The 26,128-nt window shown below is 43.9% G+C and overlaps 1 protein-coding gene across 2 annotated transcripts in view; it reads right to left on the reverse strand.

Moving 5' to 3' along the window:
* Usp12 (ubiquitin specific peptidase 12) overlaps positions 1 to 26,128 on the reverse strand; it is a 54,025-nt gene that overhangs the window by 17,892 nt on the left and 10,005 nt on the right. Inside the window, exons 2-3 of one of the 2 annotated variants that reach the window (XM_028779817.1) lie at positions 10,060 to 10,140; positions 3,966 to 4,179 (exon numbers count right to left, since the gene is read on the reverse strand). In XM_028779817.1, the coding sequence (XP_028635650.1) occupies positions 3,966 to 4,179; positions 10,060 to 10,140 (295 nt within the window). The remainder of the gene's footprint in view (positions 1 to 3,965; positions 4,180 to 10,059; positions 10,141 to 26,128) is intronic. The other variant, XM_028779818.1, reaches the window with a different exon arrangement.

Genomic DNA, 26,128 nt, shown 5'->3' on the forward strand with positions numbered 1-26,128 from the left:
TGTACTCAAACCCTTCAAGTAAGTGACATTTGCAAATAACTAGTATCTGCTCATTTGAAGAACACCCAAGCTTAAATACACGTATTTATGTTTTCATAGACACAAGATTTTGTCATCACTCCACAGCACCTGAGAAACCGCTCTTCACATTCAGACTCCTTCAGAATTCCACAGATTCCACAGATGCACTGCTAGCACAACAGGGGTGGCAGTAGGGATTCAGGATGTGCTTAACGGGGTTTTTTGAATGAATGAATGAATGAATGAATGAATGAATGAACAACTGAACAAAAGACAGGAATTAAACAGCTATGGATATGTGCAAAGAAAATGTAGTTCATAACAACTTGAAAAAATGTTATATACACACACATACATGTCATATATAGTACACATGATAAGATTTATGATAAGGCCTTGGCCCACCTTAACACCTGTGAATTGTTCAGCTGACAGTGAACACTCACAGTTACTTCACTGACCTGTGCTGCATTTCCTCCACAGTAAAATGGTGAGCCTACAGGAAGCAGCATTGGCTAGAGGGCTCACGTCCTCCCTGAGGGCTGCAGCAGACTTTACCCCTTGAATGCTGTTCTTGCCAGCCAATTAGGGATCTTGCCCTAATGACAATTACAGCCCCTGACAGCTTCCCAAGCTCTGGGCCCCAGCCTGTACCTAATGGTCTGTATGTACCACACTGTTTCCAACTGTGAAACTTCTGGCTGTGCACCTCACAGCACTCTCTGCTGCATCATGCTCACCCTAGGCCACCAAGTGGCTTCAACATGTCTAGCCTCTAATCTTACTTGATCAAGAGTGCCCCAGCACCCACACCCTAGATGGCCGTTCACACTTCCATGCCACTTCTGCTTGTTTCTCCTTCCTAGTAAAGCCACACTGCATACATAGTTGTTGGCACCTGCCCTCCCCTGTGGTGGCTCAGACTCCTGAGGGCTTATTTCTAGATTCTCAGGCCTCCACAGAGCTAGTGCACAACAGGAAATCAGTATATAATAATCAATGCAAACAATTACCGAGTTATCAAAGATAATGTAACTGTGGAGCTGGAGGAGTCACACTACCTGTGGGAGACCCTGTGCTTGTGCAGATACTGGGAGTTAAAAACCTAAGAAAGACTTATTAAGTGAATAGAGACCAAAGTCTGTTCCTTCTCCAAATACCAAAACAATTAACAAATGAAAGTGGCATGCGTAAACATAACCAGGGTGACTCTACTGAAACTACATGCTGCCTCTAACTTAGGATGGAAGAGCTTAAGTCAGGCATGGCAGTCCAACAGTGGGCACCAACAATGCTGAGATGACCAACATGTTTTCCAGAGATTTAAAATAAAGCATCAGAAGGAAAACATGTGGCAATGGACAGGACAGTAAACTACTTCATCTGTGTACCCCACACAATTCTCAAGGAGAAGTCCAAAACCCTGAGGTAAATATTAATGTACTCTAAAACATATTTACAGATGACAACAATACCAAGACATAAGGATTCTTTTCTAGTAAACTGATTTCTGAAGTTGAGCAAAAAGAATACAAACTATGAGAAGACACACTTATCATAAGTATTTACTCTGGCATCTGTCTCATTGAAGCAGGGATTGAGTAGGTCTGCTGCTCTATCAATTTACTCTTCCTAAATACAAACAAACATACGTTTAAAACCCCTCTACAAAAATGTCTCAGGTTTTGGTAAACAGGACAAGTCTTCAAGCATGTAACTCAACAGGACGTTCAAAACACTAACTTCAAGGCTCGGGCTCACTTGCTCATGTGTGCTCCCTGCCCCCCCCTCTGTCTTTCTCCCCCCACCCCCGTGTGTGAGTTGGTGTGGACTTAGCTTGACCTGTGCCCAGCATGAATCAATCAACCTTAAAAAGACAAGTCATAGTGCATTCAAAAAGCACAGGTAGTCAATTTAAAAGCTAATAATGGCTTATTGCTACACACCTGAGAACTACTACCATGTGCTCTGCATAAACAGAGGCAGGTGCAATGTCCCAGCAGACACCTGCAGAGGTGAGCATCCACAGAGACAGCAAGACAAGACTGCACTCCATTAGTTTAATCCACACTCCAAAGGCTTGGTCAGAGTTCCTTTTTTTGACCCCTCTTTTTTGTTTTTTAAGACGGGGTTTCTCTGTGTAGCCCTGGCTGTCCTAGAACTTGTTCTGTAGACCAGGCTGGCCTCAAACTCAGAACGCCACCACCACCTAGGCTTGAGTTTCTTAAAAAGATAAAAAAAACTGCAGATCTGGAATCTAAAGAAGTAAATACCTCTCATGAGAGGGAAATGTAGTCTATAAGAAAGACTCAAATGTTCTGTAGCTGAGGAAATTCTCTTCTGAATGCCCATCAGCTTCAACAGTCGCCTCACCTCTAACTGCACAGTTCAGGCTAGGAGTGAGGGGATAGCTCTTACAAGATTCATTCCAACTCACCCAATGAACAATGTAACTAATCACCTAAAAGGCACCATACCATTACTCAACAAGCAGTCTTAAAGACCTCCTCAGTCATACCTCTGTGAGTATCTACATGATAGATAGACAGAACTCAACAACAATTCAACATCATTCCTCCACTGACTTAAGTATCTACGCCGAACAGGAGACTGGACCCCATGGTTACCCAACTCTCATCCATCCTTCTGAGGCAGCAGCACTGTCAGAAGAGACAGAGCCGGCTTAGGAAGGAAGGAAGCCAAACACCAGATCTGCCACTTCCCAGGAACTCTGTAACCTTGGGCAAAACAATGAACATCTCATGGAAGTAATGTCTAACTTAAAGTCTTATATAAATTAATAAGAAATACCTCAAATTAGAAAGAGATGGGGACCAGGCAGTAGTGGCAATGGCACACACCTTTAATCCCTGCACTCAGGAGGCAAAATTAGGCAGATCTCTATGAGTTCAAAGCCAGCCTGGTCTACAGAGTGAGTTCCAGGACAGTCAGGGTTATATAGAGAAACCCTGTCACAAACAAAACAAAACAAAAATGCAAAACAAAAGAAACCAACACCAAAAAGTAGGAAAGAAAAAGATGGGGCGTCTCAGTAGCTTCACTGATGTGATTTTGTTTTGTGGACAAAGGGAGGGAATAATAGACTCTGTCTTACAAGTTTTGATGTTAGAGAAATGAATCAACACAGAAAAGCAATGTACAACCAAGAAATCGCATCCTAGGGAAATTTTTTGTTTTGCTTTGCTTTCTCTTAAGAAGTGGATGCGGGGATATAGCATCTCATGTGGTCCAGGTTGGCCACAAACTGGTTATCTCCATGGCTCAGTCTACTGAGGGCTGGGGTTCCAGGCACGTGCCACCACAGAAGGCAAAAACAACCACTCCTGGTAGAAATGTCAAGTGGGCAGAAGACAGCAGGCGTTTCTCACTCACTGGCACGTGGGATTTTAGCTGAGTAACACACTCCCAACACTGATCACACTTCACATGAACCTCTGGAGCCAAGACAGGAGACCCACATCTCTGCTTTCCCAGAGGCACATGCATTTGAATACTTGGGTCCAGTTATTGATGCTTTGGGGAAGGTTATGGAACCTTCCAGAAGTGGAGACTTCCTACAGATAGTAGTCACTGGGGAAGATGTGAACTTTTACAACTTGACCCCACTTCCTGTTTTTTCTGTGTACTTCCTGTGTCAGGCTAAAATGCAGTTTCTCTAATGGGCAGCCTCCAATTCCTGGTGCTATGTTTTCCCAGACAAAACAAAACACTCCCTTCTCGAGATGAAAGTCAGAACAAACTCTTTCTCCCCTAGCTTGCCTTTGTCAGAATATTCTAATAAAACAGCTAACACAATGTGAGGTATAAACAGATGATCAAAAAAAAAAACCAAAAACCAAAAACCAAACCATGTGTTACATACAGCATGCTCTATTTACCTTCCTAGGACATAAGCAATAGTACTTAGGAAACAGGGGAATTACCGTTTTCTTTCCGCAACCTTGTGATGAACTTCTTGGGCGGGATCACGCCGACCTTCTTCTTCTGGGTGGCTATGCTGTGGAAGAGGTCTGCCAGGCAGGTGAGAAGGCTCTCCTTTTTTCTGGGCTGACTCTTGTATGCTAGAACTTTTTCCCGAAATGGACGACAAAAATAAAGTGCTTGAAGAACTGAGTTGCAGTAGCAGGTATTCCCAAACTACAAGAGGAAAGAGTGGCACCATTAAATGCCAAGACCACAGCTGTGCTGAGCGTGCCAAGCAAGCCAGGGAAACCAGAGGACTGCACTGTTCGGTCCACAGCCCATTATTCTTATCTCTGGTCAGATCATAAGTGTTTTATGTCGTGGTTTTAAAATACAACTCACAGGCCAGGTGTGGTCCCCTTTAATCCCAGCACTCAGGAGGCAGAGGCAGGCGGATCTCTGAGTTTAAGGTCAGCCTTGCTCTACAGAGTGAGTTCCAGGACAGCCAGGGCTACACAGAGAAACCGTGCCTCAAAAACAAACAACAACAAAAACAAAACCCTCAACACAAACTTTTCCAAGAAATATACTAAAGTAAACATTTTCTAACAAGGTCCCACAGGCGCTACATACCAAGCACAAACAGGAAACTAAAAACGAAAAACTAAGCTGAGTGGGACACTTGTTAGTCATGGAGGGGACAGCCTTGAAGGACCTGAGAAGGCGGCAGGCAGTGCTGGCAATGGTGTCACACCGCAGGTCTCAGGGAAGGGCTGCTGCCCTTTACTCAATTCCTACTTGCTCTCTTCAAAAGCACAGGAGACACTACTTTACAGAGCCAACACAGGTGATAATTCCCTTCTCTGAGGTAAATGGGACCATCATGTCAGGTTAAAAGCAAATACAGAACCTACGTAGAGGAACAGCAGCAAGGCAGAACCAGGCACAGCCCATGGTTCCAGAGTTAAGAAAGCTTCAAGCATGGCAACAGCAAACCTTCTGTTTGCATGTTCTTCTCCAAGAGACAAAGCCCTCAGAACAGCTACAGTCATTTTTGGAAGGAAGGGAGGGAGGGAGGGAGGGAGGGAGGGAGGGAGGGAGGGAGGGAGGGAGGGAAGGAGGGAGGGGGGGGAAGGGAGGGGATTTAAGAAGATATATGAAGGCCTGTGAGAATCGGTAACTTCCCATCTACATGCCTGCTCCAGGGAGCTAAGCACTGGCTTCAGAAAGACACTGTGAAAAGAAGACTTCCCAGGACATCTACGGAAGTCTAGGCTATGGCTCACTAGTCCTATTGGTTATCTCCAGAGAAAGTAGCACTGCAGAATACACATAACTAAGACTCATTATTAATTAGCCAGCATCACTTCATCTGCAAACTAAAAGCCATACCACAACCATAGAAATCTAACGGTCGGGCTGGAGAGATGGCTCAGTGGTTAAGAGCACTGACTGCTCATCCAGAGGTCCAGAGTTCAGTTCCCAGCAACCACATGGTGGCTCACAACCATCTGTAATGGGATCCGATGCCCTCTTCTGGTGTGTCTGAAGACAGCCACAGTGTTCTCATATACATAAAATAAAAATAAATCTGAAAAGAAAAGAAAAGAAAAGAAATCTAACAGTCAAAACACTGTGGTTCTGTCAAAGAGAGATTTGGACAATAACCAGCATTTGGATATCCTATCAAAGGATATATAACAGATATTTAACAACTTCCACAGAAATAAGAGGAAAACCACATTATCTCATAGTTACATCAGAAATGTTTAAGACAATAAGGAGTCATTGTCTGTAAAAATACAAGAAGCAAACAGCACAGGCTGAGAAACTTGAAGGCATTTGCAACATGTAAATGTATAGAAAAGACAAGAGTCTCTGTCTTAGTCAGGCTTACTATTGCTGTGATGAAACACCATGACTAAAAGCAAGTTGGAGAAGAAAGGGTTGATTGGGTTTATCTAGTCCATCATTGGAGGAAGTCGGACAGGAACCCAAGCAGGTCAGGGACCTAGAGGCAGGAGCTGATGCAGAGGCCATGGAGGGGTGCTGCTTACTGGCTTGCTGTCCATGGCTTGGTCAGCCTGCTTTTTTTTGTTTGTTTGTTTGTTTGTTTGTTTTTGAGACAGGGTTTCTCTGTGTAGCCCTGGCTGTCCTGGAACTCTCTCTGTGGACCAGGCTGGCCTTGAACACAGAAATCCGCCTGCCTCTGCCTCCCAAGTGCTGGGATTAAAGGTGTGCGCCACCACTGGCCAGCTGCTTTCTTATAGAACCCAGAACCACCAGCCCAGGGACCCCCAATGGGCTGGGACATCTTCCATGAACTACTAATTAAGAACATGCCCTACAGACTTACATACAGTCTGATCTTTGGGCAATTCCTTAATTGAGGCTCCTTTCTCTCAGATGATTTTAGTCTGTGTCAAGCTGACATAAAACTTTCCAGTGTAGGCACCCACTGTATTGACAGTTCTGAAGTAATATACGTCCATCCCTGAGTCCTGTCATTGGATAGCTTTCCTTTACTTATTCAGTTCTATTAAGGGAATCATTAAGGAGAGTTGGGATTCCTTCTCAACAATCAGCGTATATTAAATCCTCATAATAATTAATAACCCCCTGTGGTCGTTTGAATATGCTTGTGGCACTATTAGGTGTGACCTTGGAGTAGGTGTGACCTTGTTGAAGGAAGTGTGTCACTGTGGGAGTGGGCTTTGAGACCCTCCTCCTAGCTGCTTAAGAACAGTCTACTCCTGACTTCCTATGGATAAAGATGCAGAACTCTCAGCTTCTCCAGCACCATGGGTGCTTCTGTGCTTCCTGCCATAATAATGGACTAACTCTGCCCCAATTAAATGTTGACCTTTATAAGAGTTGCCTTGGTCATGGAGTCTGTTCACAGCAGTAAATCCCAATCTAAAACACCACACACACACACACACACACACACAGACACACACACACACACACTCACCTTTCCTATTGTTTTTTAATACAGGGTTTCTCTTTGTGTAGCCATGGTTGTCCTGGAACACACTATGTAGACTAGGCTGGCCTTGAACTCACAGAGATAGTCCAGCCTCTGCCTCCCATGTGCTGGGATTAATGAAGTGTGCCACTATTCCTGGCTTTAAAAACTTAGAAGAGGGAGTCAGACAGCCTGGAACTAGAGTTACAATTGGCTGAGGGCCAAGTGATATGGCCTGCCAAGAGCCAAATTTTCTCCAGCCCCTAAAATACTTTTCAAAATTAATATTATTAATTATATGTGGGCATGCGTGTATATGGCAAGCTAGCATTTTTACCTGTTCAGCCATCTCCCCAACCACTAAGAAAATACCTTCTCCATTTGTCCAACAGGTCCAAAGGCTGTGAATTCATCTAGAAGCCTTTACTACCCCTGTGAGGACCATGCTGCTCACTCCCACTCCACTGCCCCTGCCTCCTGTGGGAGTCGACTCCTTCTCTCCACAAGCTGTCCAGTAGCTGACCACACCCATCATATCTATGAGGAAACAGGGTACCTCTACAACCTAGCTAGAATCCCTGGACCAGATTTCTTTGACCAGGAAATCTCTGGCATCTCTGGAACACAACCCAAAAATAGGCTGTGGCTACCAAGCAGAAAGACGCAGGACAAGAATGAAATCTGTTTTCTTGATTTGCAAGAAAACAGAACAAGGACACCTTCACCTAATCAAGCCCATAACCCATAGAGGCAAAAAAAAAAAAAAAAAAAGACTTTATTCTCTCTTCTCCACACCAGGCCTTACTCCAAACAACTCAGTTTAAACATCCATCAAAAGAGTCTAGGAAAGCAACATAATTTTAAAAAACTTTTTGGAATTTTATTTTTACTTTACATATACAGGTACTTTGCCAGCACATGTGTCTATGAACCACTTCCATGCAATGCCCAGGGAGGTCAGGGGAGGGTATACAATCTCCTGACACTGGAGTTACAGGTGGTCAGAGGCTACCATGTAAGAGCTAGGAACCAAACCCAGGTCCTTTGCAAGACCAGCCAGTGCTCTTAACCCCTGAGCCTTCTCTCCAGCCCCAGCAATCACAACTTTACTAACAGGGATCCACAGGAGCCTCACAATGGAGTTGCTGGTGTGTACCAGAAGAGTGGGTGAGAACTGCATGGCCACGGGAGGCGCATACACAGCAGTAAGGAGACAGCACTCCACTGTCTGCTCTACTCAGTGTGTGTCCTGTACTACAGACATTCAGAAGCTTGTCGATCCTGCAAGCTCCTCGACAGCAAATACCACAGATGTACTCACACAGCTACATGATCCAAGTTCAAGACAATGTTTTCAAAGAATTTAGCTAATAAAAATTTTAAAACAGATTAAAAGCAAAACCAACCTGTAACTAAAATAGATTAACCAAGTGATCGTTAACTAGGCTGAGAATAATCCCTCTTTGTTTCCTGTAAGCTAATAAACTGGTTGTCTCACTGTTTTGCAAACGCAAAGGGCCTGGCTCCCATAAGTGAGTGCTTGTTGATGACCCTATCTTCATAGCCCAAAAGGGACCCCATAAGACAGGTCTAGCAGCAATTCTTCCATATGCACTTCCTGGAAAAGCAAAGCAGCCTAGAAATTTGGCTACTTACAGGTTGACGAAAGTAGCCTCTCCGCTAAACTCCAAAGTGATTTCCCATCTTGCAACACCCCCTGCAGTTCAGGAGCATGGAATCATTCAGGGCCTTGAGTACACTGCACAGTGCTCCACCACCCAGGATGTCCAACCCCATTTGAGAGTTTCTAGAACAGCTCCATGGATACAGTACTGCTAACAGTACACATAAGTTACAGACGGGAACATGAATTAAAATACTGACCTCTGAGTTACCCAACCTACTCCCCATATCACCACCCTCAGGTCCAACACTGTTGTTGTTTTTAAGCAAAGCTGAAGTTTTAATTTTAATACAGACTTAATCACACACAATAATACAGAAATTCATGCTTATGAAAGGACAGTTGTATATCCTAAGTGTGGGTGCAGGTGTCTCAAGAAAGTTGAGCCAATCTTGATATTTAAGGGACACCTATGAATAAGTAGTGTTACAATTCTAAAAATAAAAAAGGAGCCAAGCTAGCAAGAGAAAAGCAGGGAGAGATGGAAAAAGTAAGAGCTGGGCAGAAAAGGTGGAAGCAACAGAAGCTGTCTCAAACTCTAAGTCACAGGAAAGCCATCGCCTGCAGCCAGACTTACATCTGAACAGAGTCCAAGGCTCTCAGCCACCTTAACTCTTGGGTCCTGAGACCCCTCCCAAGTGGCAGGATTGGTACAATGATGAGGCATGACGATCAGAAGCTGTACTCCATCCATCAAACAAACTCAATGAATGCTCTCTTCAGTTTATCCCTCCTGTTTATCCTGACCTGGCTGCTATGTGGCTTCAAGCATAAACACTGTTTGTATTTACACTGACTCATGATATCTTTTAAAACAACAACTCAAAATTAGCCAGACATGAATATGATACAACTTGATGATCACCTAGTGAGAGCAGCCAATCTGGACAGGGCTGCAGAGTCTCACTATCAAATGTATTTTTATGCCGTATCAACCACCAAGACTAAAATGTACAGGGCAGACTTAGAACTAGGAAAATAATATTCAGCCGGGCAGTGGTGGCGCACGCCTTTAATCCCAGCACTTGGGAGGCAGAGGCAGGCGGATTTCTGAGTTCGAGGCCAGCCTGAAAAAGAAAATAATATGTTTTTTCTTTGTTGAGTTTCAGTTGTATAAAAAAATATGTTCAGTTAAATTCCAAAGTTCTTGCCAGGCTTTAAGGACAGGGCATAGGACCTCCCCTGTGGGAAGCTTTTACATGGCCTTACATGTCCGATACCGCTAGTTAAAGAACTCTTAAATATCATGCAAACATTCGTCTAGTTAGAAGTCAAACTTTTGCTATGAGAATTCTGTTGCCAAAACTGTGAAATTAGGCTGAAAGTCTTAAGACCTCAAACAACTTTACCTCCTTTCAACTACAGGTCATTTTTAATCCTAATGATATAAACAGGGTTCCTTTAACAAAGGAGGAAGTGCACTGACTCAGGGCTGCAAAGCTTCAAGGCTGGAACTACTTACATTGACTAATCCAAAATAGTGCTCGTTGACCGGAAACTGTTCTGGACCAATCTCTTTCTCTAATGCCGAGGCATTGGCGCCCTGTAAAATGAAAACCACAAATATCAGAATTTACAATATTTCTATAATGTCCAGTCATACAGGCTGAGATATCCTTTAAAAGGCCATACTCAAATTACAGCAAACCAACATGATTCAAAAACAAAGAATGATACTAAAAATAAATAGTTTTTAATCACATGATTAAATACTAGTTCACACAAATTAGTCAGGAATCATGTTCCTAGCACACTCCCCACACCCAAGCAATCAAGGAAAACTTCTGACTTTTATACCATAACAGGACAAGACTTTGCAGGCAACCACCTTGGAGCCAAAAGGAAGGAAGGAAGGCTCGCACAGTAATGGGCAACAGGATTCCTTAAGGATGGGAGACTGACTGTGAAAAGCTGCCGAGGACTGGACCAGTATCTATAACCCACTGTTCTAGAGGAAGACCCAGAAGTAACAGCCAGGGCCACAGGGTTATAAGCAGCAGCATCAGTGACCCTGCACGGCACAGGAACTCCCAATAGGAAGGCAGACTTTCTGGGATCAGAAACACTAGAAGAAAGGGAGCCGGAAACCAACAGACAGGCAGGCAGACAGAGCATGTACTTCCTCCCATTCACATCAACATCATGTCAGCCCTGTTCTGTGCCTGTGCTCTCCACTGCCTCCTCCCTAACTCTGCTTTCATCGATACTCTTCCTCTTTTTTTTTGTTTTTGTTTTTTGTTTTTGTTTTTCAAGACAGGGTTTCTCTGTGTAGCCCTGGCTGTCCTGGAACTCACTCTGTAGACCAGGCTGTCCTCGAACTCAGAAATCCGCCTGCCTCGGCCTCCCAAGAGCTGGGATTAAAGGAATGCATCACCACTGCCTGGCTACTCTTCCCTTTTTATGTTCTTCCAAAGCACAGTCAGCCTGACTCCTGGGGCCCAATATCCCAGCCTCTGGAGAGCTGGCACTTATCTGAGGATATTTATTATTTTTAAAAATAATTTATTTTTTTAGTTATATGTATTGTGTATTGAATGTGACTATTATATGCATGAATGTACAGGTATCCCTGGAAGCCAGAGACATGGGGTCCGCCTGGAGCTGGAGTTACAGGCACTGTGAGCTGTCCGACAGGGGTGCTGAAGTGGTCTGAGGTCCTCCTCAAGAACAGCACTTGCCCTGAACTGCTGAGCAAACTCTCCAGAACCTGGTCCCACTTCTTTACCTCTTTTTTTTTTTTCAGTGTACTTTTAGCCAAGAAATAATCCAGTTTCACAGGAAGACAACAAGGAAATGTGCCTGACTCGTCACTGCCGCTGGGAGAGCAGGAAGGGGAAATAAATCCCTTCCAACAACTTATAGCCACAAGCTAGACCCCACGAAAACCTGATTCGTGGGTCAATGAAATTAACATCGGACCCACTCAGGAAAGAAGCTCAACAGTGGCCTAAAGGAACAGTGTTTTTTCTACCCCACAAATGGCAAAATTACGCACACTGTGGAAGGTGGATTCAATTCTCCCACAAAAAAATTCTAGCAATATGCTAAGAAGTTTGAGTTCTGAGTAAAAATTACTAACACGAGATAAAAATACATAAAAAGCAAGAGGCGACAGAGCACAAAGCAAGACAGAGCACAAAGCTGCAAGGGCAGAAGTGCCCAGAGTGGCAGAGAGAAAGGCCAGCACTGCCCACAAAGAGCAGCCACTGGGCATGAGCCTGAGACCGCAAGGGTCAATCGCGTTCTTAGAAATGACAGAATACTTACAGTAGTCATAATAAAGCCTGTGAGGCCTAAGAATCAAGCCAGGTTGCTTTAACCTATTTTCCTGTCAACAGGTGGCCAATAAAAACTCATTTCATTAAAAACAGAAATACTGCCAGGTGATGGTAGCTCATACCTTTAATCCCAGCACACAGGAGTCAGAGGCAGGTGGATCTCGCCAGGCTGGTCTACAGAGCAAGTTTTAGGATAGCCAGGGCTACTGCACAGAGAAATCCTGTGTTGACGCCCCTCCCCAATTATTTTACAAAAACCAATCCCATGAGAGGATGAATCCACTATGGAAGGACAGAAACCAGGCATGCTAAAGTATCACTGCACTGTAAAGCTACAGGCTTGAGTCTGGTCCGGCCACAGTGTTAAGTGAATGACGGGGAGCTTCTCTGCCTGAACCTGGGTTTCCTGAGGAACAGAATCCCATGCCACTGTGCCTTCTTTCCATCCACAAGTAGGTATGGCAGCCCATTACACTTCACTAAAAATGGACAGTACAATGTAGGACAGTCCGCCAAAGACCAATGTCTAGAACAAAAAGACAGGGAGGAGCCAGCCTCACAGGTCAATATTGTTATTATAGAGAATTATGGTGTTAGATATTAGATACAGATAATTAAGACACACAGATACTAAGAACTTGCAGGCTACAAGCAAATGCCAGGTGTACCTTTCCTGACTGTCCAGGACAAATTTTTGGAAAGATGAGGCCTTTCTATACAGAGAGATTATCAAAGGATGACAATGAAGCTGCAGAGACACTGTGGCCTGTCACTCTGATAAGAAAGTAGTCATGTGCTAAAAACACTGCTGGTAAAGCAAGGAAACCATCCAACCGTTTCCCTCCCAGACATAGAAACACATGGAACAACTCTTCCTTCTACCTGTTTTGGAAATACAAAATTACATGAAAGCAAGTTGTACTGTCTTCATTAAAATAATTCACTTACTTACTTTAGGATAAACGTGTCTGTAGAAATAATCTAGAAATTAGAAATCTCCTGCCTACAATGTCCATCCGTATCTAAGGCCAGATGTATGTATGTGTGTTGGGGGGGTGGTATTTATGAGGACATGTTACTTTGAAAAGTTAGTTATGAACAAAGTGCATGTTTATGTGAGAAGGTAATGCATTTTAGTGAGAACTAAGTGAACCTATAGTGTTCAGATCTGCTACATAGGAAATATAAGTATAAGTATGCATTGGGTTTACACACTTCACAGTTTATGCTGAACTATTGTTTCTCACTTTTCTTGTTTAATATAAATGGGAAAGTTCACTAAATCTCAGTTTCCTGTTTCAACCTTATTTTAAGTAGCACTTCTCGTTGCCAGGTTGAACATTGAACAGGGTCAACTGAGGTCAGTGCATTAGAGAGCAGATGACCAGGAAGGAGGGAAGGCACTGAGGGGTATGGAAGCCAGTGACCTTGGAAAACTAAGAAAGCTTCTCGAGGGAAGGAAGCAGCCGTGCAGCTGGAAGGGTGTCCGAGAGCAGGCTGACAATTTCCCAGGTATACAGGCACTGCAGACACCACAGCTTCATACCATATAGGAGAATGAAGCTTAACCCTCATATCTGTCCTAGAAATTCCTAAAAATCCACTGAGGTCAACAAATGATACAAGAAAACAAACCATATTTATAGCAAGTTAAGAAACACCAGAGAAGCATAGGACAGGGTGGGATCAGAAAAGACTTCTAATTTGATGTCTGCCAAAAGGCTGAGAAGTAGTGAAACTCTCAATCTGTGTATCCGTCATCCTCTGGCCTCGCTTGCTGAATTTAATTCTTGAAATAAAAGCGGCATATGCATTTAATGCTAGTACTCAGGAGGTTGAGGCCCTATGAGTTCAAGGGCATCCTGGTCTATACAGAGTTCTAGGCCAACTTGATCTACGTAGTGAATTCCAGGACAGACACAGCTACATCGTGAGACCCTGTGTAGAAAATAAGAAGGGGGAAAGAGAGGAAGAGAGGGAAGGGTTGGGGGAGGGGGAGGAGAACAACAACAACAGTAACAACTCATGCTCCAACACTGACCACCCAACCTATGAGGACAGGAATAGACTAAACTCTGGAATATTGGTGGTGCACATCAGCCAGGCCAGGGTTTTTCCTTTAGGGAGGGAACCTTACTACAGCTACTTGGTGCAAGACAGCCCACAGACAGGCTGGCAGTGACCCGGCTGAGATGCAGCTGCCCATGCGGAAGCTGTACTCCTGATCTATCTCTCACATGAACCACAGCATCACCCGGAATAACCAGGTGACCTCCATTTTCTCCCCAGCAAGGAAGGGGGCAGCTCATACAGCATGCACTGCAAGCCCTTAGCATTGTGGTGTCATCAAAGTGGACACTTAAGGGTTCTTTGGAAAGTCAGTTGGATGGTGTTTTGCTGGGGCAAACATGTGAAGGAAAGTTTCCTTAAAATGGACACCGGTATGAAAGGCTAAGGGGACTTCGCTGAAGCAGACACAGGAGAGAGGATGTTCTGCTAAAGCAAGCATGTGAAAGACATGTGATGAAGGATTCTGTGCTAACAACACGCATGTATTAGTCCGCCTTGCATTGTGTAGTTCAGCTCCATTTGTCGGGACTCCATGGAGAAACACACCAGAAAACTTCTGGTGATGTGCTACAGTTTGTTCTGTGGACTCAGGCAGACTGGATGCACATGCTAAGGTAAGGCACGTGGAGGACACAGGATGTTTGGAGGGTATAAATAGGACTCACACAGAATGACAGAGAGAGAACATGGCTTGCTGGTACAGAGCAACACTTGTGGGGTTCAAGTCTTTGTTGATCTTCACCTCTCTGAGAGGCAGAGCTGAGAACTTCTAGTGTTCCTGCTGGTCCCTACTGCTGACTCGCATTGAGGCTGAAGCCTGGCTGTCTCTGCTAGGTCACCACTGTTGCTAACCTGACTCTACCAAACTAAACTGCTGGTATATCCATGGAGTGTTTGTAAGTGGATCAAGCGGCCGCTGCCTGCTAATCTATGAACTGAACTGCTGATTTCCAGACAACACAGATGGGAGTTGCTCCAAAGAACCTTTCTAAACAGGCCCACTTCCCCCATATCCTTTCTTTTCCACAACCTCAGGTGGGTGGTGGGTTACAAGGGAGGGCAAAACATTTAAGAACCATCATTAAAAATAAGGTTTGAGGGCTGGAGAGATGGCACAGCGGTTAAGAGCACTGACTGTTCTTCCAGAGGTCCTGAGTTCAATTCCCAGCAACCACATGGTAGCTAACAACTATATAGATGAATATTATGCTTATAAGCATAACAAGCTTCCAAGGGAGTGTGCAGGCATGTTCATCTCACCCTCTTGCCTGCTGTCCATCACTCCCCCAAAAACCTCCAACCCCAGAGGGAAACCTTCCAGAAAGCCTTCCAAGTTTTTGAGGCTTTTTTCCCTCACGGGACAGTACAAATGTCATGACTTCATGAGCAACAGGTTCTGGGTTACATTTAGTTACCTCCTATTAAGCTGTGGTTGCCCCCAAGATGGAAGTGCCACTATTACACCCTACCATGCTGGACACTGTTGTGGATAGTGGGCATTACAGTTCAGTAGGACTACTGGCTGCTTCCCTCCCTTGGAAGCTTGAAAAGCACCTTCCAGCAGTATGAAAGCTTATCGTCATCAGGTCAGATCCAGATCAGATCCTCCAAGTCCTGTGTCTGAAGTGAGGCAATCACACAGGTCTATTTAGTCTCTAACTCAGTAAGGTATATACTTAGGTGAAATTTTCATTTTCAAGTCAGTATAAAGTTTTAGAATGAGATCTTAAATCTATATCACCAAGTATATTAAACATGTAAACATGTATTTCATGCTTGTTATGCTTATAAGCATAATATTCATCTATAGTAGAAAAACTACCATTGATTAAGAAAATATAAGGGGTACAGAGCTGGTTCAGCAACTAAGAGCACTTACTGCTCTTGCAGCGGCCCCAAGTTCAGTTCCCAGCATCGACATCAGACGTATCACTACCTAGAACTCCAGCTCCAGGGGATCTGACACCCTCTTCTGTTCTCCATGTGCACAGCACATACCCACATGAAAGCTGGCAGGTAGGCAGGCAGGCAGGCAGGTAAAATTTGTAAATATTTCAAAAAGAAAAAAATCTACATCCAGAACTTTATATGCATCACCTAAAATTTTGGAATTTAATCCTCAAAACTCTTGAGAGATCCTAATTTTATGTATAACAAAACCAGTATTCTCAGTTAAGCCCTAAGACATGTTTATTGATTATATTCTTTCTTCACTCTGTAATAAAAAAAATTCTTTAGATAGAACAAATCCAGACATTTTAGCTTGAAATACAATTTTTCACATTTCAAAATGTTCATCTGCTCTAAGAAAAGAGGTCAGTGACTATCCAGCCAAAAGAACAAAGCAAAGTTATGCTGAGTTTCAGAAATGACATGAGCATTCTTCTAAAGCAATCTGTAATACTAATTTGATTTGAAATTATGATAAGCTCACAGAAAGAAAGAAAGAAAGAAAGAAAGAAAGAAAGAAAGAAAGAAAGAAAGAAAGAAAGAGAGAGAGAAAGAGAGAAAGAAAGGAAGGAAGGAAGGAAGGAAGGAAGGAAGGAAGAAAGGAAGGAAAGAGTGAGTGTAGGAGGGAGGGAAGAAAGAAGGAAACAAGGAAGGAAGGAATGAGGGAAAGAAAGGAAAAGGGGGTAGGGAGATGGAGGGAAGGAAGGAGGAAGAGAAGGGGAGACACACCAGAAAGCACCTGTTTCTAAGCGCCATTCTCCACTGCAAGGCGCGGTAGAGAACAGATTTCGGAGATTGCAGGAAGGGGAGGTCACAGTTACAAGAGAAATACAGAACAGGACAAGGAGCACAGAGCCCGTTTGACATCTGCTGACCATGCAGGGCAATCTGAACCTTCACTATCAATGCTGATATGGATCATAGTTTATACAGGCAAAGTCCATGCTGCTTTAAGTACATGAACAAATGAATGAAGAGAACCCTCCTTAAAATGGACTGCCAACCACACACAGTAATGAATAAAATTAGATGAGAAACAGTATATTTATGGTCATCTCAAAAGTATCTCCCCAGAAATTAATTACAAAGTAAAACATGGCAGTACCTTCACACTGGAAAAACCTGATGAACCAGTATTCGTACTTGAAAAAAATATATAATGTGAATCTAATCATGAAGGAACATCAGCCAAACCCACCTGAGGAACAACAAGCAGAATGGCTGGCTTGTCCCACTTTCTGATCATGTCAAGGTCAAATGAGACCAAAACCACCGGCAATGCTATGAAAAAAATTGTAGATGGTCCAGAGAGATGGAGTGTGTGCAAACATCCAATTTGCAAAGCAGACTTAGCAAAAATGCAAATAACCAGTAGAGAGCGTCTGGGCAGCTCTTAAAACTTGCAACTTTCCTAGAACTTCTGTTCGAATTAACAGTCTCCACAATGGAGTAGTCTCCATTCACAAACCTGGAAAAAGTGTACATCAAACATGAAAGTGACCAGTATGCACAAGAGCTTGCACTGCTTCTCAGCACATGGCCAAGACAGTTTCCACCTTTCATTAGGTCTTGTGCGATGGCACAGTCCTAATTCACTCCTCCTTTCCTACTGATGGGCAGGTGTCTTCCCTGAGGAGCTTTGTCTCAGAGACTGAAGTTGAAGGACAGCTCCTATACTCTAAGAGCAAATACTCAAGCCCCCAGTGTCCAGTCTTACTGCGGGCAACCGGTGTGCATTTCCTACCTACAAATACTGTGCTGTGCTCTCTTTACTGATCTGCCCTACTTGTTTGTTTTCAATGTCATGCTGGAGTGCTTACTCAGGATTGTAGCTGGTGTTGCCTCAATAACCAATCACTGCTTCTTCTCTCCATGGATGCCCTGTGGAAGGTGCTAGCAAAGTGGCAAGCCCCATGACTTTGGCTATCTGGAAGTAAAGCGATTCAATGACAAGGAAGACAGAGTCTCCATCTGGACGCAGTGCTAGTTCTCCCAACTCTCCCAGTGAGTCACTGAGCATTCTTCCCACAACACTCCAAGCCTTTGCACCTATTTCCACTTTACAGTAAATCAAAGGGCAAAGGAGCACATTTAAAGACCACAGAAAACACTCAAACCCAGCAAGTCCTCGGTGTGACAACCAGCCTGCCTGCTCAACAGCCATGGAGGAAAGAGGAGGCTGTACTAGGTTAATGGAGACACGGCAACCAAATCAACAGCATGAGTCATCACTGGACCATGATTCCAAAGAACAAAAGACTACACAAGGCGTGCTGGAAACAACCTGAGCTACTGAAATATGGTCTCAATATTAGATGGTGTTAGTAAGTAAACCCCATTACTCTCTTTGGGTAAGAAGTAGCGATGGGCTGTGGAAATAGCTCAGTCAGTTAGTGGTTACCAAACAACCTATTTGGAGCCAAGTTCAATTCAAAGAAACCATACGTGAAAATAAAAGTAAACCCTGGTATGGTGGTACATACCTTTAACTCAGCACTGGGGAGAGAGGGAACAGAGGCAGGTGGATCTCTGTGTGTCTGAGGCCAGCCTGATCTACATAGCAAGCTCCAGGTCAGTCAGGACTACAGAAATTCTGCCTCAAAAATGAAGAAGAAAATAAAAAAGAAAAACAGTGTGGTGGAGTGTGCTGTAATCCCAGCATTGGGAGGGAGACACAGACAGCCCACTACTTGTTGAGTTCCATGTCAGTGAAAGGCCCTGTCCCCAGGTCCCCCCATAAGGAAGTGGATAGTGCCTGACTGAATTACAGCTGAGGCGCGCACACACACTCTCTCTCTCTCACACACACACATACACACACACACACAATTTGTATCATCATGAAGAAAGATGGGGGTACCCGGACACTTGTGGCTCTGGGTAGTCTGGAGATGCCACAGTCTAAACAAGCTGATGGAAGTGGGCCAATGCCCCTCTACTTGACGACCTCTAGGTAGCTACACTAGCTTTTGGTGGAGCTGGCTCGGGACAACCCAGTCATCTTGTGCACCAGAAGATAACTCCCACTTTCATCCCCACTGTAGCTCACTTACCCTGCAGCCACTTAACAGCAGGCAGTCCCGACAGCCTGCTTTTAAGACAGATTGCAGTTAACAGGTCTTGCACTTCTCTCCGAATGGCCAATCTCCCCAAGACTGTCAAAGCTCAGATACTTTCCAGGGAGTTTTCCTCTTGGCAACTCCAAGATGCATTGCATTGTCTTGCTTTTAACAGAGGTAGTCCTTAACCAATTCTTCCCCTCAAACTAAAGCTACAATACAGATGAAGCGATCAATACCTGTCCAAGGAACTGAATTTAAACACTTTCTGCAGAGAAAACTAAGCTCCAAGAGAATCTTTGGGAATAAATTGGTTCATTGATGGCCTCCTACATGGCCATTTTCTTCCAAAGTTTATTGTTCCATATGGGTAGCTTTTCTTAAGGAAAGGCAAATTAATAAACTCAACCCACTAGCTCTCACAGCACTTATTCTAAATTACTAGGCTGCATTCATTTAGAATCTACTCATCACTGTGAAACACAAGCTCAGATTGAGTTCCACAGCAGGACTTATTTGTCACAAAAAGCTAGCTGCCCCAAAGTCCTTTCTAACAATATTTTTATAACACTACATTTTTATTATAATAGACAAGCAATAAAAAAAAATGTTAGAAGACTACCGAATGAGAAAAAAAGTTAACAGCAAAAAGTATTTGATTTAAAGAATACTGGGGTGCTACAGAGATGGCTCAGCAGTTAAGAGCACTACTGATCCTCCAGAGGAATCCAGTCTGGGTCACACACCTACATGGCAGCTCACAACTGTCTAACTACCTCTCTACTAAAACATCCTCTTCTGTTCTCCTCCGGCGCTGCATACACATGGTATATATACAGACAAAACACTCAGACACAGAAAATAAAACAAATCTAAAACAGTAACTGAAAACGAGTGGAGAGTTGAGTGTGGTGGTACACACCAGCAATCCCAACACTTGGGAGGCTAAGGAAAGAAAGCTGTGAGTTTGAGGCTACCCTATCTGCAGAGCAAGACTATTCCAAAACCAAAATATGAGAAACAGAGCTGGACTGCGACATAAGAAAACACTCATTGTGCTGCTTGACAAAAGCAACTTAAGAAGTGTTTACTGTGGCTCAAGGTTTGACTTCGGTGGAGGAAGGCATGGAGACAACCTGAGGCAGCTGGCTGCACTGCATCCACTCAAGAAGCAAAGATGGACGCTGGTGCTCAGGTCAGGTCTGGAACCTCCATACGTAGAAGCGTCCCCCACCCATACTTAGGGTAGGTGACCCCATCTTAGATATAAATCTTTCAGGAAATCCTCTCAGACATGCTGACACCCAAGATCAACCTCCACACTCACAATACAGAACGGTGAAGGGTAGACAAAGACACAGGTAGCAGAAAGCAGACATGAAAACTAGATGCTGTCTCAACACTAAACATGAACTGGTCACACAATCTCAACTAAAGATGGAGGTTATCAGACTAAATTAAATAATATCCCAGGCTGAGGAGATCTCATTGGTTAGAAGGCTTGCTATGCAAGCATGAAACCCTGAGTCCAGACCTTTAGCACCCACTTTAGACATAAGCAAACCTGGCACCCCAGCACTGGGGAAGGCTGACAGGGTTTGGCTGGGTGGCCAGCCAGTACAGCAGAAAATCAGAGAGTTCCAACTTCATCAACAGACTCTGTCTCAGCAGTGACAGAAGAGGCCTTCACCCAGCACACACTGTACATACACACTCATACACCACATTCACACACACACAAGAAAACAGATTCCCTACCAGGCACAACTGTAGGCTTGATATCTAGCTACTGAGGAGGCTGAGGCAGGAAGACAGAATTTTCCAGGCCAGCCTCAGCTACACAGATAAAGGAGAAGAAAAACGAGAAACCAGATTTCTAAAAGTACACACAACAAATCTCCAACAGTGCACTAGCAAATGAAACCCATCAACACTCCAGAAGAACTATGCACCAGAGGCCCACCAGAGTTATCCCAAGAATGCAAGGGTAGTTTGACTGCCTAAAACTAATTCCTATAACAGAGCACACTAACTGAATTTAAGTAAAATCATGTGCTCATTTCAGTAGACACAAGTAACACCTTTTCATGACTAAGGAAAACAAATATACAAACCCAACAGAATACAAGAGACATTCTCAACCTGATAATACTGACACTGTTCCCCTGTTGTGAAAGTGTTTGCCATGCTCATACACAAACATGACAGTGATCCCCAGTCATCTGCAATCGCAGCACCCAAGAGGCAAAACTAGCAGATTCCTGTGCCATCCACCTTGATTTCTGAGGCAAGATGTCTCACTGATCTAGGGCTTGCCAGTTATGCTAGGCTGGCTCTTGATAGACACTTGAGGAGATCTGTGGAGCGCACACACACACACACACCCCCCCCCGGGGGGGGGGGGGGGAGAGAGCATGCGAGTGAGCGCACACACACAAACACAAGAAACATTCATAAAAACTCAACTGCAGGGCTGGAGAGATGGCTCAGCAGTTAAGAGCACTCACTGACTGTTCTTCCAGAGGTTCTGAATTCAATTCCCAGCAACCACATGGTGTCTCACAACCCGACCATCTGTAATGGGATCAGATCCCTTCTTCTGGTGTGTCTGAAGGCAGCTACAGTATATTCATTCATATATATGTGTATATATATATATATATATATATATAATATGACAAATTTTTTTTTTTAAGCCTCAATGTGAAAGAAGAATTGGTCTGTCTCTATCCACACACAGCACAATCTCACATCAAGAGACTTAAGCCGATACAAGAGTTGTTGGAATAAATGAGCTCTGAGGAACTGGGCATAAGACATAAGACTTCTTATTTCTAAATCTTTTGAACTCAACAATCTTTAATAAAACCACAATTTCATCAAAACCATCCAAATACATGGGGGAAAAGTGATTTATACTCTCCAAACTCCTTTAAAATTACTGAAGAAAATTAAAGGAAATTGAGGGGAACAGAAAAAAACCCACACACTATCAGAAATCTGATAGCAATGCTGCACAAATGGACGGAATCACTGTAATCCCTATCAGAATTCCAGTGAATTGTTTAGACATTGACAAGCTGATTCTAAAACCCATGCAGAATGAAAATGAAGAATCAACTGTGATCATGAAAAAACAAAGTCTGAGAACCCCCTCCTCCTGATTTCCAAACTCACTTCAAAGCACCCATAATCAAAGTAGTAACACTAGAGGAAGGTCACACGGGCAGGTCAAGGAACCCGAGCTGAGGTTCCAGCTGGAGTAGAAGGGCAGGCCTGTCCCCCCTGACCTGTGAGGTCATCCTCTACTTAGCAAGTTTGAAGACAGCCTTGACACTGTCTCAAAGACACAGGACAAAAGCCAAGATCTCAGAAATAAACCTGCATATTCCTGTATTTCTGCTTGTTTCCAGCAAGGGTGCTAAGGCCATTCAATGAGAAACAGGCTGTGCATGTGTACATGTGTGCATGTGCGTGTGTGGTGGGAAAGTGTGGACTGCACCACACACATGTAGGAGAGAGGACCACAGTCGGTTCCCACCTTTACAAGGATTCCAGGGACGGAACTGGGGCCACCAGGCTTGAGTGGTGAAGGCCTTTTCCTGCTGATCCTCCTCATGGGCACTGACACAGCAATTCTAAGCAGATGCCCAACATAAAGGAGAAGGCAGGACCAACCCAAAACCTTGCTGTCCTGACTTCACAGCAGCATTTATCCACCAAGAGGCACAAACAACCCAAAGCCATCACTGAACAAACAGATAAAACATGTGATGTAAATACAGTAGAAAACATATCCATTAAAAGTGACAAAATGCTGGTACATCTTATAACACAGAGGGATCCTGAAAATGATACCAAGTGTAGAGAGCCAGTCACAACAGGCACATAAAGATGCAAGTGGAGGTATCTGGGGCTGGGAGGGAGGAGAGTGGGAAAGAAGGTGCAGAGGCACAGATGGCTGCTGAAGGAGGCAATCTTCTGAGATGGGGAAATAGTCCACAACTGCCATGACAGTCAATATGGTAAACCACTGAACTGTGTCCCATAAAACACAGCTTACATGGTGTATGAACTGTTCCTGAATGTTTTAAGAACTGGGACTGATGACACAGGCTTGTAATCCTGGCTAGTACAGACTGAGGCAGGAGAGTGGTATCTTTGAGGCCAGCTTTGCCAACTCAGACCTTTCTCAAAATAAAACAGTAGGAAGAAGGCTGGATTTGGAGGTTGTCTGTTTGTGAACCTAACTTGGGTGACTGATACAGAAGAATCAGGAGTTCAAGGCCATCCTCAGCTGCACATACACCTGGAATCCAGCCTCGGTTACATACCAGAAACTGCCTTTAAAAATAAATAATAAAGACCCCTGCCCCAGAAGCATGCAGGAGATGTAATGCTGTGGTACAGTCTCTGTACAAGGAAGGCAGAGGAGCTAGCTAGGCTCAGTACCCCATAACTGAACAACAGCAGCTTTAAGAAAGAATATGGACATGGACTGTCCAATGAGGTGCTACAGCCCCTGTATTTAAAGCTCACTGTGTTCAAACTCAAATCCAGTTTTACTCTTCAATATAAATTTAGTTGTGCACACAAGGTACAGATCCTCACAATTACATATAAAGTTAAACTGACACAAAGTTCCATAAACTCTAAACTCAAAAATGGGATGTCAGGCGTGGACCCCTTGCTTCCAAGGTGAAGAGCTGTTCGTCATTCACTAGTTGGTACAGCTTCAGATCTTGCATCCTGACCCCTCACAAACTCTCATGGAGCACCTACCTGTCAACACTGTTCTGTCAGATCTGGGGCTCACCTCGAAGCATGGCCACATCCACCTTATGAACAGGACGCACTCTCATCCTTATCCAGCTCAGACACAAATATTTGGTGGTTTTTCTCTCACCCTCTCAGTATGCTTTTTCCCTTACCCCCTCATATTCTGTTGAATTTCTTCTAGATATACAAGGAAAATGAGAAAAATTAATTTGCTAACGGTCTCCTAGCCAGTAGCTTTACTGAAATTCCAAATCTAATCCCAACAGTCTCATAACAGCTGACAGACCACACCTTGGGATTCTTCTGACTATACTTGTAACCGTTCGACCCTACCTCCTACCCCACAGCAAGCTCTGAACCTTTTGACTGGCTTAAGTCAGTACCTCAGGTGCCCTGTCCTGCCCTGCTGTCCTCAGAGGTAGGGTGTTGTGTCCAATCTTCCCTGTAACCTCAGGGTAGGTTTTAATGAAACCTACCCATCCTTTTGATTGATAGGAATTTTTAAGACTAACTAGCCAGGAATTTAAGACTGAAGAAAATTAAAGGGACATGAAGAGCTCCTCCCTTACTCCTGTTGGCTGAAAATATCTACGCTTTAGAAGCATGCCTGCAGTCAAGCTCCCTTACTTCCTTGTGGAACACATCCGGAAGCACTCTCTTGACCTTTCTGTCCCTGTCTGTCCCACTGACTCATCTGTGCTCTTGGACTATAACTTTCAAGATGGAACCTCCAGTCACCTTCCAGTCTCATTTACTCAGGGAAATTCTTGGACCACACAGTGGTGCTGCATGCCTTAATCCCGGCACTAGGGAGGTGGTCTAGGCCAGCCTGGTCCTACACAGTGAGTTCCAAGACAGCCAGGACTACACAGAAACAAAACAGCTCTTTGGATTAAAAACAAACATATCAAAACACTGTTTTAGATTTACTTTTACTTTATTTTATAAATGAGTGTTCTGTGGCATGTATGTGTGTGCACCATGTTTGAACATAGTGCCCTTGGAGGCAAAAAAAAAAAAAAAAAAGCACTAGATCCCAAAGAACTGGAGTTCTGGGAAATTATAAGATGCCATGGAGGTGCTGGGAACTGAATCCAGTCCTCTGCAAGAGCAGCCAGTGCTCTGAACGAGAGGCATTTCTCCAGCCCCTACGAAAAAAAAAATTTTTTTTTTTTTGGTTTTGGTTTTTTGAGACAGGGTTTCTCTGTGTAGCCCTGGCTGTCCTGGAACTCACTCTGTAGACCAGGCTAACCTCAAACTCTCAAACTCAGAAATCCACCTGCCTCTGCCTCCCAAGTGTTGGGATTAAAGGTGTGCGCCACCACCGCCCAGCTACAAAAATATTTTTAATTTTTTTTTTCTTTCTCACTATGGCCCCGCTTGCTCCGGCCCTGCTTGCTCTGGCCCTGCTTGCTCTGGCCCAAAGGTTTCTTACTTATCTATTATATGTAAGTACACTGTTGCTTGTCTTCAGATACCCTATAAGAGAGCATCAGATCTCATTATGGATGGTTGTGAGCCATCATGTGGTTGCTGGGATTTGAACTCATGACCTTCGGAAGAGCAGTCACTGCTCTAAACCACTGAGCCACCTCTCCAGCCCCATATTTTTAATTTTTTAAATCCTTTGTGCAATTCAACTTCAAAAGCCACAAACATCCTATATATAGTTGTGGCTAAGACATTTAAATGTGACTCTCTTCTCTTAACATATAGTCAGTCTGTATCAAAACATTTTCTTAATAAATTCTAACTCTCTATTCACACTTATTTGTTCTATAATTATTTTAATCAGTATAAATCAATAATCCCAGCTTCAGGTCTAGAGAGATGTCTCCATGGTTCATCACCCCCATAGAAACCTCAGGGAACCAAATGATCTCTTCTGGCATCTGTGGGCACCTGCACACATTAAAACAGACACACATATATGAAAATAAAATCTTTTAATTAAAAAAAAAAAATCACAGTAGTGGTGGCACAAGCCTTTAATCCCAGCACTTGGGAAGCAGAGGCAGGTGGAACTCTGAATTCCAGGCCAGCCTAGTCTACAGAGGGAGTTCCAGAACAGCCAGGGCTACAGAGAAACTGTGCTGGGAATCCCAGCTTCACCTGTGCAGAGGAACTGGCCAGAATAGGGGAGGAGGGCCTGTAGCAGCACAGGGCTGTGTCTCCTGCTGCCACTGCCAGTCATATGACTTCAAAGCACTCACTGCAGCCAGACCATGTTCTGTACATAACCCACTACATCCACTTCCATGACCTCGCAAGCTACAGATTTTGCATTTACTTACAGATTCTAGCAGCTGACGCCCTCAGTTAAAGACTGTTCAGCTGAGACTAAGCCCGGTATCAGGACTCAAGTAAGAGCTCTCATTTGTTATACTTGTAAAAG

Source organism: Grammomys surdaster, unplaced genomic scaffold (assembly GCF_004785775.1).
Source record: "Grammomys surdaster isolate TR1022 unplaced genomic scaffold, NIH_TR_1.0 362, whole genome shotgun sequence".
Taxonomy (NCBI): Eukaryota; Metazoa; Chordata; class Mammalia; order Rodentia; family Muridae; genus Grammomys; species Grammomys surdaster.